The 20,959-nt window shown below is 39.7% G+C and overlaps 1 protein-coding gene across 1 annotated transcript in view; it reads left to right on the top strand.

Annotated features, from left to right (window-relative positions):
• Nucleotides 1–20,959, top strand: part of si:dkey-205h23.2 (CUGBP Elav-like family member 4) — a 540,050-nt gene that overhangs the window by 433,497 nt on the left and 85,594 nt on the right. The window contains exons 6-8 of the mRNA XM_034186416.1: nt 3,099–3,242; nt 7,680–7,827; nt 18,308–18,457. Coding sequence (XP_034042307.1) covers nt 3,099–3,242; nt 7,680–7,827; nt 18,308–18,457 — 442 coding nt within the window. The remainder of the gene's footprint in view (nt 1–3,098; nt 3,243–7,679; nt 7,828–18,307; nt 18,458–20,959) is intronic.

Genomic DNA, 20,959 nt, shown 5'->3' with positions numbered 1-20,959 from the left:
TTCTGTGTGTTTCCATCAAACCCACATGGAGTGGGTTGTGATTGGTTAGTTCTTGAGTTTTCCATCAATGGTAACACCCCTCTCTCCTGGTGCAGTTGAGGGAGTCCGGTTCCATTCCAACCCTCTCGCTCCTGCAGCTGAATCAGGAAATGAGTTGTTTCTGCTGCAGCTGTCTGCAAAATGTGCAGTGAATATGAGAATGTTTTTAGGTACCTCAGAAATGTTACTTTGGAACCACCCATAAACCCATATAGTCCAATTGTCAACTCTGCCGAGGTCCTTAGTTTGGGTCTTATAAATATCACATCACTGTCTTCAAAATCTACATTGATCAATGATTTAATTGTGGATCACCATTCAGATATGATTGGTTTGTGTGAAACCTGGCTTAAACCTACAGTTGTTCTTTGCCTAAATGAAGCCTGCCCACCGGCATACACATTTAGTTTCCCATGCTATGAAGCAAGGCGGGGTTATTGCTTTTATTTATAAGTCTAGGTTTACGTTATTAACTGTTGGGGGTCACAGGTATACTTCATTTGAGCATCTGATTCTCCGTTCTGCCCATGATGCTACATATTGTTTGGGGCAGAAGTATGGACATCAGTTGTGTTATTTTGTCATTGTTTATAGGCTCCCTGGCCCATATTCTGAATTCTTGGACAAATTTGGTGAAGTTTTTTTTTTCTAACTTGTCAACTAGTGCTGATAACATTTTGATCATTGGCGATTTTAACATTCATATGAATAGGACCTCTGATCCCCTCTGTAAATCATTTATGGAGATTGTGGATGCATTGGGATTTCAGCAGTGCATTCAGGGCTTGACGCACATTAGTGGTAATACCCTGGATTTGGTTCTGGTACGTGGTGTTGTTGCCATGAATATTGGTATCCTGCCCACTGCATCGGTGGTCTTTGACTCACTTATTAAGTTTACATTTACACTACGGTGTTTAGTGGAGCAACAACTTTGCCTATTACTGCAGCAACGCATTAAGCCTTCAACTAGGACTGAACATGAAGCCAGATTGCCTGATCTTTTAGCTTGAACTTTGCAGAATGCTCAATCAGTGGACAGTCTGGTGGATGGTTTGAATTTGGTACTCAAAACTACACTTGATGAGATTTATTAAGGCCTTGCCTTCCCTTTGCAGGACCTACGGCAGAAGGCTAGAGGTCTGGAACGGAAGTGGCGTAGCTCCAAATTAGAGGTGTTCCACTCTGCATGGCATGATGCAGTCGTAGAGTATAAGCATGCACTATAGACTACAAAGCAGGCCTACTATTCAGATTTGATCAATAAAAATAAGCACAACTCAAAATTTTTGTTTGACACTGTTAGCCTCATCAACAAGAACTTTTAGAACTCTAGATTGTTGCTATCACCATTTATCATCACCATTTATTTATCTTAGCTCATACATTCTGTACATTTTGTAACATTGCTATAGTGTTAAGTTTTATTATATATTACTTGTTTTACTACTCTTTTTTTTAATGTTAGCACCATGTACCGCAGCAATTTCCTAATGTGAACTTGTTCACTCATATGGCAATAAAACTTTTCTGATTCTGATTCTGATTCTCTGCTCTTTCCCAGCATGCCTTGCCTGTAATTAAATAGGACCCTGGTCTTCTTGACAGTGTCTGTTGCTGCTTTCCGTGCCTGGAAGCTTCCTCATCCTTTTTGTTTCCACATCTATCATCTCTCACATAGAGACACTCTCTCCTTCACTGCTTTGCCTCAATGTCACATGAGGAACTGATTCTGGTCTCAGTCTCTTGAATGATTTAATTGGATGCAAACTCAGGAGCATGGACATCAATATGGAACTATATCTGCCATAAGGCAGAGCCATTACTCAATACTTCACCCCCCCCCAGATGCCGAAAGCATTTGTCAGACCTAATTACCTACTGCTGCATTCAGTGAAGCTTCACTAGTCTGGGACTAGGACTCCTGTGGGATGCACTGAGGCTCACAGTTCACTGCCAGTGTATACAGTGGAGTTGGAAAGTTCAGGAAAGCAAATATCACCATTCACCACTGACAGCTAAGTAACTAGAGTCACGAAATTCAGTCGTACTTTGGTATGGAAGACATCTGGTCTTGCACACAGGAGGATGGTGCATGTTGAATGTCCGATAACATAACGGATTAAAATTGTTACAGTTGTGTTCTTTGTAGTGACAGCCCACACATTTTAACAAAAAGTCTGGATCATCGCAGAGCACTTCTACATATTTTGAGAAGTTTTTAAAATATTCATTGTACATGATTTCCGAATTGAATAAAACCAAAGAACAAAAGCTTTAACCTGTTAATTCTTCATTTTAGTATATGCTTTGTTTTGGCGAGATATCTAGTCAGCCACACCTACATCTGCATTGTAACCTGCGCTATGGTCAGAAAGTGAGCGTTACTACTTGCATGCATACATGCAGTGTTCTTTTTTATTTTTCATTTGTGACACTATTTCTAAAACTCACTATCATCCAGATAACCCATGTGAAAATGTGAGGCACATTTTAGATATAAATTTAAAGCTTGCGCATGTAATTATTTAGGTACACTTGTATGTATTGTGACTTAAAAAATAATATTAAATATTAAAAATATTTCTTGAAGATTATGTTAGTTATATGTCATTTTAATGCATTTTAATGAAAACAACCAGTTTGGTTGGTGTTTTGGACACCATATTTAATATCTGGAGAGCTTCACACCAGTTTTTTTTTTTTTTTTGATAACACCCTGATTGTGTTTTCGGGGTCAACTAAGGGAACTAAAAGTTGGTCTGGTTTAGTTCTGGGGGTGGAGTGTGGATACAAAATGGGTTGAGTGAGGAATGGCACAAGTTCCTTTACTATAGAACAGAATCAAGTGATTTCTATGAGAAATGAGGACTGGACATTTTTTAGAATGTCAGTGAATGTCAGTAGATGTCAACTATTTTTGGCAATAAATTAAAATTTTTATTCCTAAGACATCTGAGGACCTCGAGACATTTGCTGAAATTCAGTATCATAAGAGCTCTTTTATTTCTGGATGTTACAATTTTACTAATCTTTTAAATGTGTACGTGTCCCTGCAGGGAGCCTCATCCAGTCTTGTGGTAAAGTTTGCGGACACTGACAAAGAGAGAACCCTACGTAGGATGCATCAGATGGCAGGCCAACTTGGCATCTTCAGTCCCATGACTATCCAGTTTGGGGCCTATGGCGCCTACTCTCATGCTGTAAGTCTCAGCTCGGCAGGAGAGGAGACGGTGAGCTTTTAAAAAAGGAAACAAATACTGTTGTGATTTAAGGTTTGAACAAACAGTCTCTCCCATTAGGCATGTGAAACCCAGTAAACATTCCTTTATTTGATTCACAAGGTGTTGTTGTTAGAGTGTACATTTATAGAAGACTTATAGAAAACACTTGTTTTGTCATGTGTCCAAAGAAGGAACTGAGCATGTTTGCACAACACTACATACTGGAGCATTTCACTTTCATTTTCCATTCCCAGACATCCAACATGACCAGTAATTTTAAACTGCCATCCCCAAGAGTCCCAAGCTTGTGTGTTTAACATTCCATCTGCTAACCCAGAGTCTGTAACACTCTGAGGTACATGTTATTTCCACGAGTCCACACCCACTCTCCCATACCCCTTTTCCTGCCAAACCCGGCTCCTTTCATATCACACATGAAAGTTACAGCCTGAGTTCGGAGTCTGTGAGATTTTGCACTCATACAATTCCTAACAACTCACCCTGACAGGTGAGAATCACCCACTCATGCACAATAGCTGTCTCACTGCTGAATGTGCTGTTCTTTTTCTGTCAGCTATACTGTATTAGTTCATCAAAACATCCATTGTAACAGCAAATATATGTCAATATCTTGGCTAAGGCATTAAATACATTTATTTTCTAGAGTGAATCATTTGATATGAGCATTTTGTTTTTCATTTGTTCATCATTTTTTTGTAGATTTTGCAATGTGTACAATTTGGTGGTTCATTTAAATTTATTGCTCATTGATGATTCCTTTTTCAAACTTGATTAATACACAAATGTCATGGGATGAGTCTACACTAAATAATGGCTTGTATCATCTTGACACAAGTTCCAGCAATGGCATGGTTGACGTCCAAATGAAGGGGAATGTACAGTGGCTGGGACAGGCCATGAGACTTCCTAATGAAGATAAAATGAATGAATATTAAAAAAAACAAAAACATCTGCATGAGTTCTGCAACAGTAGTTGGATTAAAAACCTCTTGCAAATGATAAAAAAGCATGAACTTACTTACTCGGGTAAGTTACCTTATTGATAATTTTACTCTTAAGCTGTCTATATTTTTGCATTGTATTTTTGTTTGTTTGTTTGTTTTTTGCAAAGATCTAAAGGCAGAAAACTCTTTTTGTGTTGTTAATACTTCCATTGTGTTGTGGCTCTTTGCAACCTGTCTGTGTTTTGGGGTGTCTTATGTGAATTTGCAGCAGACACATGATCAGATTAAATTGGTGCTGTATGTTATATTTGATGACAATACCTATGTTTGCAATTGTTTTCTCAATTTTTCAAGATGTTGTTAAAGCAATTACTTGTAGAACTGATACATTTGCTAGTGTTACCTTAATTTTAAAGTATGCTGTTTCATATCTCGGCCACCAAAAGAAAAGACACTTGTCATGCTTATTGGTGGAGTGTTACAGCAGCAACCTCCATGTACTTGAGAGACTTTTTACACTGTTTTGAATGAACATCTTGCAACAAACCATGTATAACTACACTCCAACATCATCGTATCAACCACCAAAACCTTCTGCTTACAGTGTTACATTCATCAAGACGTCAAAGCAACCTAAGCACCTGATTAGGAAAACTGACTGATATTTTGATTTGGTTTATCCAGAGAACACATTACATCTTTTTTGTTTGTTTGCTTGTTTTTTTGTTGTTGTTGTTGTTGTTGTTTTTGTGTGTGTGTGTTGCTTTTTGTTTTGTTTTGTTTTTTGTTTTTTTGCTTTGCTTTTGTTTGTTTTGTGGATAACAGAATTGAACATGCAAAAATGTGTTTTTCAGAAAATTTGGATTTTCATTTAACTCTACCAAGATGCACTAATAATCAAACTCTACCAAAATTGTACATATACAGTGCTAAAATTCAAACAAAGACATGATTATATATAAATATCTATTATATTTGGTTTAAGGCTCATTAATAAAGTCCCATTCTCACTTTCACAAGGTCACAGTCTGAAACCTTGTATGTAGCTTATAAAACCTTAGGGCATAGTGTCCAACAGATTCCAGACAGGGCCAAGAGGGTGCAAGTTTTCTTTTTAAACCAACAATTTCATTAAGTGATTTCACTGATTAATGTCACTTTGAGTAGATGAGATGAGTTCATCAGTGAAATCACCTGGTGTAGTTGGTGGTTACAAAGAAAACCTGCACCCTCTCAGCCCTTTCTCGAACCAGTCTGGCGCCTATGCCTTAGGGTGTCCAGGACGCATCTGTGTTAAACTGGGCTATTCCGTCTTTGAGCCTTGGTGTGGGCAGCATGGTGGATTTGTGGTTAGCACTGTTGCCTCACAGCAAGGAGGCCACGGGATCGATGCCCAGCTGTGGCCTTTCTGTGTGGAGTTTTCATGTTCTACTTGTGTTTGCGTGGGTTCCCTCTGGGTCAGGGGTAGGCAACCTGTTCCAGAAAGAGCCATGAGGGTGCAGGTTTTCTTTGCAGCCACTGACTCCACCAGGTGATTTCACTGATTAACTGATTCCATCTGCTCAAAGTGATATTAATCAGTAAAATCACCTGGTGGAGTCAGTGGCTGCAAAGAAACCTGCACCCTCATGGCTCTTTCTGGAACAGGTTGCCTACCCCTGCTCTGGGTGCTTCGGCTTCCTCTCATATCCAAAGACTCACAATTGGAAACATTAAATTGTCCGTAGGTGTGCATGCGGGTATGAATGTGTTTGTTTGTCCATATGTAACCCTGCGACAGACTGGCATCCTGTCCAGGTGTACCCCCACCTCATGCTTTATGACTGCTGGGATAAGCTCCAGCTCCCTCCGTAAACCTTAATTGCAGTAAGCGGATATAGAAAGTGGATTGATGGATGGAGCCTTGATGTTGTTTTAATTGTGGCAGAATTTTCTGTATGTTCAAAAATTATTTTTATTTTCCCATCAGGAACTTTGACATCCATTCCTAATCCATTGTATTTCTATGGCGCCTTGAACATCATCATACAATATATCACCAGGAGATTATCCTAGAAGCGCCAAAGTTGTGCTAATGTGAAACTCAGATATGCTACAGTTCTTCTTGCACATATCACATTGTGCATTATGTCATCAAATTACCCACTAGGTTATGTTCATGGACATCCATGATCTTCACACTATGGTTTTTCATGGTTATAAACTGTGATCTTATAGACTGTTATCTGTTTGATTTTTTTTTTTTGTCAATTTTTCAAGAAAAATAAAAAGTCTATAATTACTCAAAAATAGAATTTAGGCAAAAGTCTCCCATGTTCCTTAAGGCAAACTGCACCCCCCCCCCCATCTTTTAGAAAATTATGTTCTGCTCACTACACCTTGCTGCAACTGGTGATGTGACAAAAACTTGCACTATGCACAGTCTGTTCAGTCACAGCCATAGAAGCCTAAATCTAATTGTTGCACAGTCACCCACTTTTTGAAAACTGCATGCTCCAGACAGATTTACCATACAGTACCATGCTGTTTGTATTTCTAAATGATTTATGTAAATGAACTCTGAGACATAGTCAGTGACTTGGAAATGTATCTGTCCCCTGGCTTGCCTAAAGAAAACTGGTGTTGTATGTGTGTTATTCTAAATGGTGCAGTAGGCATTCCATAATTTATGGCTTTCACATTTTATTTCACAAACTTATGCCATGTTGTCGAGGTTAGTTTTCACTCTAAGTTTAAATTGACAGTTTTCAGTACAGAATGCTGAAATTCTTTATTAAAATTGGATCTCATTAAAAATGAAAATGTGCAAAACCCCATGTCCAGCATGTCTTTGTAGGTTTACAGCCAATATATATATATATATATATATATATATATATATATATAAAAAAAAAAAAAAACAAAGGTAAAAAAGAAGCCAAAAAGCTAATCATTGAATAATACATTTTTCAATGAGACATTCTTGTCAAATGTTGCGATATTTCATCCTGGAAATTCCGATTTCAAAATAAGGAGTCGATACGCCACATTTATTTTGTTTAGTATTTAATAATTAGCACTCTGTGTCATGTATTATTTTATATTGAGGCTTATTATTTATTTGTGGAGCACTGTTGCTTAATGATTTTTTTTTAAATCATACCAAAGATTTTTGTCCAGCCATGCACATATGCAAATATTTACATACGAATGAGCTTGTTAAACTCATTTTACCACACAGTCCTGCTCTTTATAATGAGCACAAGGACACACTGAGGCTGTGAAGCAGCGCTGCAGGGCAACACAGAGCACTCTGTTAGAACAAGGCATTGGCCAAGCAAACAGATGTGTGAGTAAACATGCTCTGGTCCTGCGGCTGTTTCACCTTCCTTTTCCCTTTCTGTTCTTCCCTCTGTCCCTCTCTCATCCCACTCCATTCCCCCCCCACCCCCACTGCTCTTTAATCGTACAGCAGATGATGCAGCAACAAGCAGCCCTGATGGCGGCGACACAAGGGTCCTACATGAATCCCATGGCAGCCATCGCTGCCGCACAAATGCAGCAAATGGCAGCTTTCAACGTCAACGGCTTGGTGGCAACTCCAATGACGCCGTCGTCAGGTATACACAGCAACATCCTCAGTGGTATTTAACAGTTAAAATTAACAACGACTTTACACAATTCTAACACCCCTATTACACAGGGCGCCATTCTACTATGATCACCCACGATCTAAAAAAAAGTGCAAAATCAGGATGAAATGGCTTAATCCAGCTTGCCTCCCAATGGGCTGACTTGTAATGTGCATACCTGACAGCCCACCCCAAAACTATAGTCTACTGTGCCCTCGGTCAGAACCACAACAAACGCTGCTTCTACTTCAAATTTTTACCCCAATGGAGCATGATCAAAAAATTTTTAAGCCATACTCACTGTTTTAAACAAGTTTGAACATGGCTGAAGGTGTTTAAGACTACCAACACCCAGAAGTTACCACATATTAGTGATGATTTTGCAAATCTAGATGAAATTTTTGAACAGTTTGAAAATTTGACCCCGACTTCAAAATTGATGCCGATCATGGCCATACCTACTATGTATACCAAGTTTGTTCAAGATTGACAAATATGGCTGAAGAAGTTACTCTGATGCCTCAAAATGCACCCCTATTTGTTATTCGGGATTAAACTGGAAGGAACAGCGCTCTGTGGAATAGCCCCATAACTGCTTCCAAGTTAAAACAGATCTTTGTTACAAATTGAATAAGCATGCTCAACGATGTGTAAATCTGAAATAAACGTGAAGTCTTACTTCTGCCATCGGCTTGAGGGGAGGAGTGCAAAAAATGTGATCCACCCTTGAAAATAGATTTTTTTCTGAAGCGTTTGTTTAACAAAGACCTGTGTATTATAGCTATATTTCTTAAGGGATTTGAGTATCTGCAGAAACCATAATGAGCAAAACTATGACTTTCATGATGATGCAAGTGAGAGAACAACCAAGCAAATGCAAAAGATGACCTCCTGGCTGTAGTGTAGCTTCTTTATTCCCTATGGTATCACTATTAGTAAGACTTTGAATTTGAACATCCTTCTCTGTATTTCAACAATAGACTAGCAGAGGACTTGAAAGATAGGTTGTTGGCCCTATAAAAGTTGTATTTTGACTTAGCAACAGTTGTTTTTTTTTTTTTTGTTCACTTATTCCTCATCATTCTGCAGTTAAGAGTTGAAATATATAGCAGCATCACAAATGTTAATCCAATGAGGTTATCTTCACAAAAAAGTCTAAATGAAGCCAGACTAAAAGTTTTTAAATTTTTTTTTATCAGTTGGTAAAAAATAAACTTCAGCTTTGTCTTTATAGGTTTTAATATAAAATGCTTTTAATTTTAGATTTGTCACATCAGTTATTCACTTACCTCAGCAGTGACCTTCAGGTCTCAGGTTTGTCAACCTTTGGCACTGAGAGACACCTGGGAAAAGCTTATAGTGTCATGAGGTTGCTGGACAGATATGTTTGGTGATGCTGATATTTTTCTAGGAGAATGAGGTTCGGGTCCTGGTGTTTCAGGTCTTCCTATATGATGGAGAGACTTGGACACTACACAATGAATTAGCGCGATGATTTCATGTCTTAGGTACTAGGTCTCTTTGGGGGATCCTTGGGTACCACTGGAATGACTTTGTGTCACATGGCCAACTACTTACAAAGGCTAAGATGAGAAGTATTACTGTATTATCAAGGAAGATCGCTTTTGGCATATTGGCCTTGTTGTGTTTTCTCTATGCATGACCCAGCATGTAGGCGCCTCAGTGTTGAGGTCCCCAGTAGCTGAGGAAAGGTGTGCCCGCATTCAACTGCAGCAGATAGATGGTTAATTTGAGAGGTGGGGATGACAGAGTTGCGTACATGGGTCATTACCATCCAGGATGTAGTGTCATGGATGCAGTGACATGCAACACTAGCACAAGCCGCCAGACATGACGACTTGAGATCTGTGGAAATTGCTTAAAAACATCCATGAAATAACATGTTAAAAAGTTGAAATTCACTCTGAAATATTTGATTGATGTTTTTACTCGTTAACTTGCAATTTTTCTGACAGCTGATGAACGTATTCCTCATTAGTAAGCATTATATAAGCAGTCATAATACATTCATTCAAGGCATTCTACTCTTGCATTCATTACTTTTTCAAGATGTGAGCTCAGTTTTGGAGGCTGAAGCATGTAGTGCTAAAGGGAGAGAAGCTTTGGACTGAGCCAGTCGGATGGGAGAAGATGTACAGCATTTGTTGACACACATTGGCAGCCACATAATCATCTCCTCTCTCTCCCTCTCTGCTGCTCTCTCTGCCTCTGTGTCTCAGTAACGCTGTATGTTTTCCGGGAACAGTGCCAATCTGATGACTTTGGATGCTGAGTCCTTTGCCTCATACAATATATGAGTAAAGATTTGTGTGAGATAATCCAGGACCTCGGTCTGAACTACCTTTTGGGCTCTTGTCAAGACAAAGTTTGATGGCTTGACACTAAGCAGGCAGGTTGCCTGAAGGCACAGCAAGTGCACATGTATTAAATAAAGTGGCTTGATGCTCTAACCAGTATTTGTAATCCAGAAAGCTGAGATATAAAAGTAATGCCTGTCAAACTTAATTCTACATGACTTAATGCCCCTTCACCTGGATTAGAGAAATAATACAAAAAGAAGTGACACAAAGGGCATGAACAGGGTGATAAATGCACTACTGTGAGAAGATGGCATGCCCCCCCACCCCTCCCCGTGTCTGATCAAATACTTGATTGTATTAAAATTCTCAGAAAATGATGAGCAGAGTTGTACTTTCTAGGATCCAAAGCTTTGCAACACCACATGCAAGTATTTTATGATCCAAATTCATTGATGCAAATTTAAAATAGATTTGAAAGTACCAGATGCGACTACAATGACACACAGATCTATGAATTGATCTGCATGTACTATGTATGGTTTGATATGAATTTTGCAAATTTATTAAGTTAAGCTTGTTGCCATGTAACTCCCATTTCTTTAAAGTCTTGTGAAAGTTCAAAAGTTGCACAAGATTTCCATGAGACTGGTTACAGGACCACTAACTTTGCCTGTGATGTAAAAACAAAATCAGTGTGTCGATAGTGGTAGGTGGTATAATGGATTTATGTACATGTACTTTGTGTTCAGTTTACAATTTGTTAATACTGTCATCCTGGTTCAGAATGGGAAACTGTTATGCAATGCTAACAACAGTAGGGTGACAAACGTCCTGTTTTCCGAAGACATGTCTTGTTTTCACCTCCTGTCCCTGGCTGTCCCAGGTTTGTTTTTGAAAGTGATGAAAATGTCCTGGTTTTCATTGTTTTTCACTGGGCCATTAAACTGAGTAAACTTCGAGTATCATTTGAGTATCCCATTGCTGGGCCGCGTGTCCTGGTTTTCGGTAATCAAAATATGGTCACCCATAACAATAGCTCATGAGTATTATGAGTCTGATTTACTAAGATAACAAGAGTTAAATTGCATGATTTTCTAAAATGTTCCAATGCTGAGTTGGAGATGTTGTATAACAGGTTCTTTTGGGAACCTAGAATATTCAGGATAGAAGTTGTTCTCCTTTAGGTGGGAGCTGTTCTCCTTCATCCTTTGTGGTTGTTGGTCTCTTGTCCTGCTGATTCTCATTTCTACCAGGGCCTGGTTTATAAAGCAATCTAATCTTTCAGTCTACTAGAGTTTCTTAGTCGACTACAGTTAGTTGTCCAACATTATTCGTCTAATCACCGTTTCACATTGATGGTTAAACTTGTAGATTAGCCGTCTTACCTTAGTCGATGGTTTCACGGGCATAACGGCCTTCACGCGTGCCATTGCCAAAAGACGCATGCGTCATTTCAGACCACAGCAGTACGTCTGAGATGGAGTCTCTTCACCAAAGCAATCAAATGGATTAATGGGATTATTAACCATCAGATGATAAAGTTAAAACTTCTTAAATCATTCTAACGTCAGTTTTGAGCAGAAACGAGGCAGTTTTAAGGAAAAACCCGCCAAAATTCCGTGACGCTTTGAAATGACCAACGCGCAGTGAACACATCAGCTAGCAGCTCATTTAACCACAGTGCTCTGATTACTTCCGCCACCCCTTATGATGAAATAATGCTGAATTTATGTGGAAATGATTGTTGTACAAAAGCTTCAGATATCTGTCTCTGAGATAGATGATGCCTGGAGTGCAGTTTTAAGTAGAAACAAGGTTTTAATCCGTGAACCATGGCTAATGACGCATGTGCAGATGCAAAAGGCGGGCTGATTTTTAGGGGAGAGCTGTTAAGTCTGTGACGCCGGGTCTGTCATTGTCATGAACTATCCAGCCTTTGTTTCATTAACTGGCTTTATTAACATTTACGGACTCATAGGAACAGCAAAAAGACATACTTAGCCATTAGCCTAGCAGTTTCACTCATCAGTTTCTTCTTCTACACTTCCGTCAAGCCTTTTTATGCACACAACATTGCTCAGTGTAACAGCGATGCCCGGTGTCACAAACTGTCAAATGACAGTCATCTGCTGCAACCATGGCCAAAGTGTTCCACCACATGTTGGTACATGATGGCTGCCGTTTTTGAGGTAAGACACTGAAGTTTTTTTAATTTTTTTTACTAAAATAAGATTTGCCTCCTCTGTACCAGGATTAAAAACTTTAGTCAGGTAACATCAAACTTTAGCCGACTAAATGCTTTATGCAACAACTAAATCAAATCAAATCAATTTTATTTATATAGCGCCAAATCACAACAAACAGTTGCCCCAAGGCACTTTATATTGTAAGGCAAAGCCATACAATAATTACGGAAAAAACCCCAACGGTCAAAACGACCCCCTGTGAGCAAGCACTTGGCGACAGTGGGAAGGAAAAAACTCCCTTTAACAGGAAGAAACCCCCAGCAGAACCATGATCAGGGAGGGGCAGTCTTCTGCTGGGGACTGGTTGGGCTGAGTGAGAGAACCAAGAAAAAAGACATGCTGTGGAGGGGAGCAGAGATCAATCACTAATGATTAAATGCAGAGTGGTGCATACAGAGCAAAAAGAGAAAGAAACCTCAGTGCATCATGGGAACCCCCCAGCAGTCTAAGTCTATAGCAGCATAACTAAGGGATGGTTGAGGGTCACCTGATCCAGCCCTAACTATAAGCTTTAGCAAAAGGAAAGTTTTAAGCCTAATCTTAAAAGTAGAGAGGGTGTCTGTCTCCCTGATCCGAATTGGGAGCTGGTTCCACAGGAGAGGAGCCTGAAAGCTGAAGGCTCTGCCTCCCATTCTACTCTTACAAACCCTAGGAACTGCAAGTAAGCCTGCAGTCTGAGAGCGAAGCGCTCTATTGGGGTGATATGGTACTATGAGGTCCCTAAGATAAGATGGGACCTGATTATTCAAACCTTATAAGTAAGAAGAAGAATTTTAAATTCTATTCTAGAATTAACAGGAAGCCAATGAAGAGAGGCCAATATGGGTGAGATATGTTCTCTCCTTCTAGTCCCCGTTAGTACTCTAGCTGCAGCATTTTGAATTAACTGAAGGCTTTTCAGGGAACTTTTAGGACAACCTGATAATAATGAATTACAATAGTCCAGCCTAGAGGAAATAAATGCATGAATAGTTTTTCAGCATCACTCTGAGACAAGACCTTTCTAATTTTAGAGATATTGCGTAAATGCAAAAAGCAGTCCTACCATATTTGTTTAATATGCGCTGTGAATGACATATCCTGATCAAAATGACTCCAAGATTTCTCACAGTATTACTAGAGGTCAGGGTAATGCCATCCAGAGTAAGGATCTGGTTAGACACCATGTTTCTAAGATTTGTGGGGCCAAGTACAATAACTTCAGTTTTATCTGAGTTTAAATCAGGAAATTAGAGGTCATCCATGTCTTTATGTCTGTAAGACAATCCTGCAGTTAGCTAATTGGTGTGTGTCCTCTGGCTTCATGGATAGATAAAGCTGGGTATCATCTGACGTAACAATGAAAAATTTAAGCAATGCTGTCTAATAATACTGCCTAAGGGAAGCATGTATAAAGTGAATAAAATTGGTCCTAGCACAGAACCTGGTGGAACTCCATAATACCTTAGTCTGTGAAGAAGATTCCCCATTTACATGACAAATTGTAATCTATTAGATAAATATGATTCAAACCACCGCAGTGCAGTGCCTTTAATACCTATGGTATGCTCTAATCTCTGTAATAAAATTTTATGCTCAACAGGATCAAAAGCAGCACTGAGGTCTAACACAACAAGCACAGAGATGAGTCCACTGTCTGAGGCCATAAGAAGATCATTTGAACCTTCACTAATGCTGTTTCTGTACTATCATGAATTCCTAAAACCTGACTGAAACTCTTCAAATAGACCATTCCTCTGCAGATGAATCAGTTAGCTGTTTTACAACTACCCTTTCAAGAATTTTTGAGAGAAAAGGAAGGTTGGAGATTGGCCTATAATTAGCTAAGATAGCTGGGTCAAGTGATGGCTTTTTTAAGTAATGGTTTAATTACTGCCCACTTTAAAAGCCTGTGGTAACATAGCCAAACTAATAAAGATAGATTGATCATATTTAAGATCGAAGCATTAAATAATGGTAGGTCTTCCTTGAGCAGCTGGTAGGAATGGGTCTATAGACATGTTGATGGTTTGGATGAAGTAACTAATAAAATAACTCAGACAGAACAATACTGAGAGAAGAGTCTAACCAAATACAGGCATCACTGAAAGCAGCCAAAGATAACGATATGTCTTTGGATGGTTAGAGTAATTTTTTCTCTAATAGTTAAATTTTATTAGCAAAGAAAGTCATGAAGTCATTACTAGTTAAAGTTAAATGGAATACTCGGCTCAATAGAGCTCTGACTCTTTGTCAGCCTGGCTACAGAAACCTGGGGTTGTTCTTCTTTTCTTCAATTAGTGATGAGTAGTAAGATGTCCTAGCTTTACGGAGGGCTTTTTTTATAGAGCAACAGACTCTTTTTCCAGGCTAAGTGAAGATCTTCCAAATTAGTGAGATGCCATTTCCTCTCCAACTTATGGGTTATCTGCTTTAAGCTGCGAGTTTGTGAGTTATACCACGGAGTCAGGCACTTCTGATTTAAAGCTCTCTTTCTAAGAGGAGCTAGAGCATCCAAAGTTGTCTTCAATGAGGATGTAAAACTACTGACGAGATTACTCTATCTCACTTACAGAGTTTAGGTAGCTACTCTGCACTGTGTTGGTATATGGCATTAGAGAACATAAAGAAGGAATCATATCCTTAAACCTAGTTACAGCGCTTTCTGAAAGACTTCTAGTGTAATGAAACTTATTCCCCACTGCTGGGTAGTCCATCAGAGTAAATGTAAATGTTATTAAGAAATGATCAGACAAGAAGGGAGTTTTCAGGGAATACTGTTAAGTCTTCAATTCCATACCATAAGTCAGAACAAGATCTAAGATATGATTAAAGTGGTGGGTGGACTCATTTACATTTTGAGCAAAGCCAGTTGAGTCCTAATAATAGATTAAATGCAGTGTTGAGGCTGTCATTCTCAGCATCTGTGTGGATGTTAAAATAGCCCCCACTATAATTATCTTATCTGAGCTAAGCACTAAGTCAGACAAAAGGTCTGAAATTCACAGAGAAACTCACAGTAACGACCAGGAGGACGATAGATACAACAAATAAAACTGGTTTTTGGGACTTCAAATTTGGATGGACAAGACTAAGAGTCAAGCTTTCAAATGAATTAAAGCTCTGTCTGGGTTTTTGATTATTAATAAGCTGAATGGAAGATTGCTGCTAATCCTCCGCCCCGGCCCGTGCTACGAGCATTTCTGGCAGTTAGTGTGACTCGGGGGTGTTGACTCATTTAAATAACATATTCATCCTGCTGTAACCAGGTTTCTGTAGGCAGAATAAATCAATATGTTGATCAATTATTATATCATTTACCTAACAGGACGTTAGAAGAGAGAGACCTAATGTTTAATAGACCACATTTAACTGTTTTATGTCTGTGGTGCAGTTGAAGGTGCTATATTATTTTTTTTCTTTTTGAATTTTTATGCTTAAATAGATTTTTGCTGGTTATTGGTGGTCTGGGAGCAGGCACCGTCTCTACGGGGATGGTGTAATGAGGGGATGGCAGGGGGAGAGAAGCTGCAGAGAGGTGTGTAAGACTACAACTCTGCTTCCTGGTCCCAACCCTGGATAGTCACGGTTTGGAGGATTTAAGAAAATTGGCCAGATTTCTAGAAATGAGAGCTGCTCCATCCAAAGTGGGATGGATGCCGTCTCTCCTAACAAGACCAGGTTTTCCCCAGATGCTTTGCCAATTATCTATGAAGCCCACCTCATTTTTTGGACACCACTCAGACAGCCAGCAATTCAAGGAGAACATGCGGCTAAACATGTCACTCCCGGTCTGATTGGGGAGGGGCCCAAAGAAAACTACAGAGTCCGACATTGTTTTTGCAAAGTTACACACCAATTCAATGTTAATTTTAGTGACCTCCGATTGGCATAACCGGGTGTCATTACTGCCGACGTGAATTACAATCTTACCAAATTTACGCTTAGCCTTAGCCAGCAGTTTCAAATTTCCTTCAATGTCGCCTGCTCTGGCCCCCGGAAGACAATTGACTATGGTTGCTGGTGTCGCTAACTTCACATTTCTCAAAACAGAGTCGCCAATAACCAGAGTTTGATCCTCGGCGGGTGTGTCGCCGAGTGGGGAAAAACGGTTAGAAATGTGAACGGTTGGCGGTGTACACGGGGATTCTGTTTAGGGCTACGCTTCCTCCTCACAGTCACCCAGTCGGCCTGCTTTCCCGGCTACTCGGGATCTGCCAGAGGGAAACTGCCAGAGGGAAACTAACGGCGGCTAAGCTACCTTGGTCCGCACCGACTACAGGGGCCTGGCTAGCTGTAGAATTTTCCACGGTGCGGAGCCGAGTCTCCAATTCGCTCAGCCTGGCCTCCAAAGCTACGAATAAGCTACACTTATTACAAGTACCATTACTGCTAAAGGAGGCCGAGGAATAACTAAACATTTCACACCCAGAGCAGAAAAGTGCGGGAGAGACAGGAGAAGCCGCCATGCTAAACCAGCTAAGAGCTAGTAGCTGCGCTAAGCTAGCGGATTCCTAAAAACACACAAAGTGAATAATGTGTAAATAATTTAGAGTTAAGGCACGTGAAGATTACACTGTGAAGCAAATCGTTATCTAGTTAACTAGGTCAATCTAACTGCGCAGATTAAACAGCTAACAGATACAGCAAAACACAGCTGTGCTCCGGAACAGGAAGTGATACAATACCGCAGTGAGAGCCAACCACCTAATGTAAAAAAAATGTCAACTAAGTGAGTTCATTTGACTAAACAAGATTCAACTGCTTTATGAAACTTGGCCCAGGTTGTGGTTCCTGAAGAGAGGTGTTTGAAAAGGAAATAATCCATTCAGCACAGCATACAAAAGCAAAAGGAATAATGAAAAAATACACACGGCTTCTATTTTGTGAGACATGTGAACTTGCTCAGTTGATTCCAGTGTAGGGGTACTACACACTGAGACACCTGTGCGCAGGATCTTGCCCACAGAAATGCTCCACATAGCCAAAAGGTTGCAGCTGGTGTTCTCTCCTGGTGCCAGTATCACACCTACTTTGATTCTCACTAATTAACCACTTGTTTTAATCAATTCAATGATTCCCAGGGATCTTGTGAAGAGACACATCCAGCCGTCACCTCAGGTCACAGGCTAGTGTCCAGGTCTCACAACCACACAGTAAGACTGGAAGCACCAAGATTGCAGGGATCCTGCAAAGGTTTTGCATCATCAAACATTTCTGCCCCCTAGTCTCATGACTTTATACACTCTTCTAACATATCTCTTGATGTGAAAGGCTGAGTGTACAAGCCAGTGTACAATCTGAAAACAAGAAGCGTGGGCCCATACAGACTGTACATTGTTGAGGAACTAGGGTCATATGGACACCCAAGGATGCACAAACTTTGGTTAATAGGGGAGGTGATGGTCGAGTGGTTAAGGGTTGGGCTTGAGACCAGAGGATCCTCAGTTCAAATCCCAGCCTGACTGGAAAATCACTAAGGGCCCTTGGGCAAGGTCCTTAATCCCCTAGTTGTGTGTTGTGGGCGCCTTGCATGCCAGCAGCCTGACACTGGGGTGAATGTGAGGCATTGATGTGTAAAGCGCTTTGATCGTCTGATGCATATGGAAAAGCACTATATAAATGCATTCCATTTATCATTTAATCAAAGGGCCAACTGAGGCCACAACTAAGGAACTGATAAAAGAGTTTGTGCCATTAGGTAGAAATGTATCATCATTCACTTTTAAACAAGTATTCTATCACCCAGACAAAAGGCTGTCAATCAAAGAAGAAGCCATAACTCTAAAACTCACTTTAAAAAGGTGAGGTTTGAACTGTTTATAGAGTGTAATCCTTGGTCTCTGTCATCTGGGTTTTTGAAAGTGGGGCAAATAAACCTGCACCCTACAGTTACTATAATGGCTCTGTTCCTATTTGCAGGAACCAGCACACCTCCAGGCATCAGCGCCACAGCGGTGCCCAGCATAGCCACGCCTATTGGTGTCAACGGATTCAGTGCCCTTCCACCTCAGACTAATGGGCAGCCCACCTCTGAGCCTATTTACACCAATGGTATTCATCCTTATCCAGGTGAGCTCATAAAAGACTGTTTCCACGGTGGTCACATAAAAGGAATATTACATCATTTTATTACACATTTTATGAAGCTGTTAATATTACAGTGGCTCTTTGTACAATTACATTTATTTTGGTATTTATGTACGTATGATTATCCTACCATTGGATTTGCTATGAATGTCAACACTGTTAAACATTTCAAGGTGGTTTAACTTGGAAGTTAATGCTCACCTGTTGCTTTGAAATGCAAGTTAACTTGAAGAATACTTTTGTTTCAACTAAGAAATTAAAGTTTCAATAGTCTTTTTTTAAAACCACATGTCTTAATATGTATGACCTGTCGGTAGTACATAACTATCTGATTAACTGATTCAGGAATGGTTACAAGAAGTCACAGCAACCATTTTTCCTCAATCAGCCATCCCCTCAGTCTTGCACATTTTTCTTTGTTTTTTTTAACTGATAACTTTCAAACTCAAGTACAATCAACAAGTACAAGATTCAAATAGTCAACATAATTTAAATTTCTAAAATTTATACAGTTGAATCAAAAGTCTAAAACATGTCAGAGCTCTTTGAGTCAAAGAATATAAAAATAGAATAGAATTCTAGTAGTTCTATATTGTATAGTTGCACCCCTAATGCACATGATGTATGTATATGTGTGTTAAAAGTTGTCACCACTGTTTTGCTACTTTAAGCTCTGGTGGTGTATGTGTCTCATTTCACCTGAACTGTTTTTGAGGATCAGCCAAAAGTGTCTTTGGTGGTTTTTTTGAGAGCCCAGCCCTGGTATCATGATGAATCTATCAGTTCATTCATCAGTCCATTATGGTTAATTTGAAATGTCTTGGCCCACCCTCAGCTTCTTAATGTTCCCTGGGACTGTTTCCTGAAGATCTGACAGAGACTCACTCTGTATCTGCATTATGCAGAAGCAGCTGCAATTGTAATGAACTACAAAGTGGTTTGTTTGGCACCTTGTTAATAATTGATGCAAACATCAACCCACCTACAAATACAAATTTTAACCACATTGTGAAGAAAATTTGAGAGAAATAAGCCTTTTGTGTGTATAGAAGTCTTAGATCTTTTACTTCAATGCATGAATGGGAATGCAATCACAAGTTTTTTATTTATATTTTTTTCAATATATGGCCTGAGTGGCAGAAATTGTGGAAATGTTTTAGATATTGTACACAGGGTGTTTTTGTCTCCACTTGAGTACTCTACGGGCAGATGTCCGTCCAGGCCAAACTCATCTGCAGTGTGTGCTAACAGCCTCAGGCTTTCACAATCCCAATATCCACAATACATTCTTCATGAGGTGTTAAACGGTTATACAAAATACAGAGATTCAAAAAAGCAGAAAATAAATGGGATGTAAATGCCAGCCAAGCCTGTGTGCTGTAGGCAGGCTTGAACACAATGCCGGAGGAAGTTGTTTGCTCTGCGCCAACCTCATTAAATAAAACTGGCCGTCCCTTCTGCTAGCCTGTAAAGTTGAGACACAACTGAAAAAAGGTCAGGAGGTGGGATGAAATGGAATTAGAAGGTGGGTAGGTGGGGGTACTGTTCCGTTAACACTGCCACATAGGAGTTTGATTTAACTAATTGAAATAGCATCAAGGGAGCAGCACCAGATGCGTCTTCTCTGGCCTGAGGTGGGGTACTGGCTGGCTCTGATGGGATCCCATCTGAGACTAACACTCCCTGGAGTCGATGCCGATGCCTTTCGTCATTCTCACGCCTCTTTCTTACAGTTATCTACAGCAAGCACATTGTCTTGGTTATGTGAAAAGAATCTTTAGAAAACACTCTGCATTGCTGCATTCAAATAACCTGCTTGCAAAACATCTGCATTTACAAGGTAAAGCAGATGGACAGTTTGTAAGTAAATGGACAGTGAACTCTTTATTTTTGTAATTTTACCTCTTTACACACCTCCACATTGAAAACAATCAAGATTAGCTTGCAAAAACTTTCAACTTTAATTCAAGTGCTTTAATGCAAACATCACATTTAGGTATTTGTCTTGGGCGGCATGGCAGCCTAGTGGTTAAAGCTGTCTTGACACTTGCACAAATTTGATCTGAGCACTGGTACGAAATCTGGCATGCCAGAGAGTGAACTTGTTGCAAACTGTGCGTGGCTACATACAAGTGCGCAAAGAAATTTTGAAATATTCAAAATCTCTGCCATGCATTAATTTTGGGAACTACACATGAACATTGCACAAACAATTCATAAACACTGTGTCACTGTGAGTCACTGTGTCAGTGCAGCGCATCATGGCGCAGCTCATCTGAACAATTATGACAAGATGTTAAATCTATAATAAACATAATTTTACATTGCAACTTTAAATGCAACTGTTTTACCAAGCCATTACAATATAAATATTATAAATAATTACCCTTGAGATGATTCCAAATGTGTTCTCCACCTCATGAAGTGCACGAGAACAGCTGCAGCTGTAGAAAATTCCTCTGTGATTCCAGAGAGATTAGAGGT

Source organism: Thalassophryne amazonica, chromosome 2 (assembly GCF_902500255.1).
Source record: "Thalassophryne amazonica chromosome 2, fThaAma1.1, whole genome shotgun sequence".
Lineage (NCBI taxonomy): Eukaryota > Metazoa > Chordata > Actinopteri > Batrachoidiformes > Batrachoididae > Thalassophryne > Thalassophryne amazonica.
The sequence above is the reverse complement of the archived record's forward strand: the minus strand, read 5'-3'. Positions and strand labels throughout refer to the sequence as shown.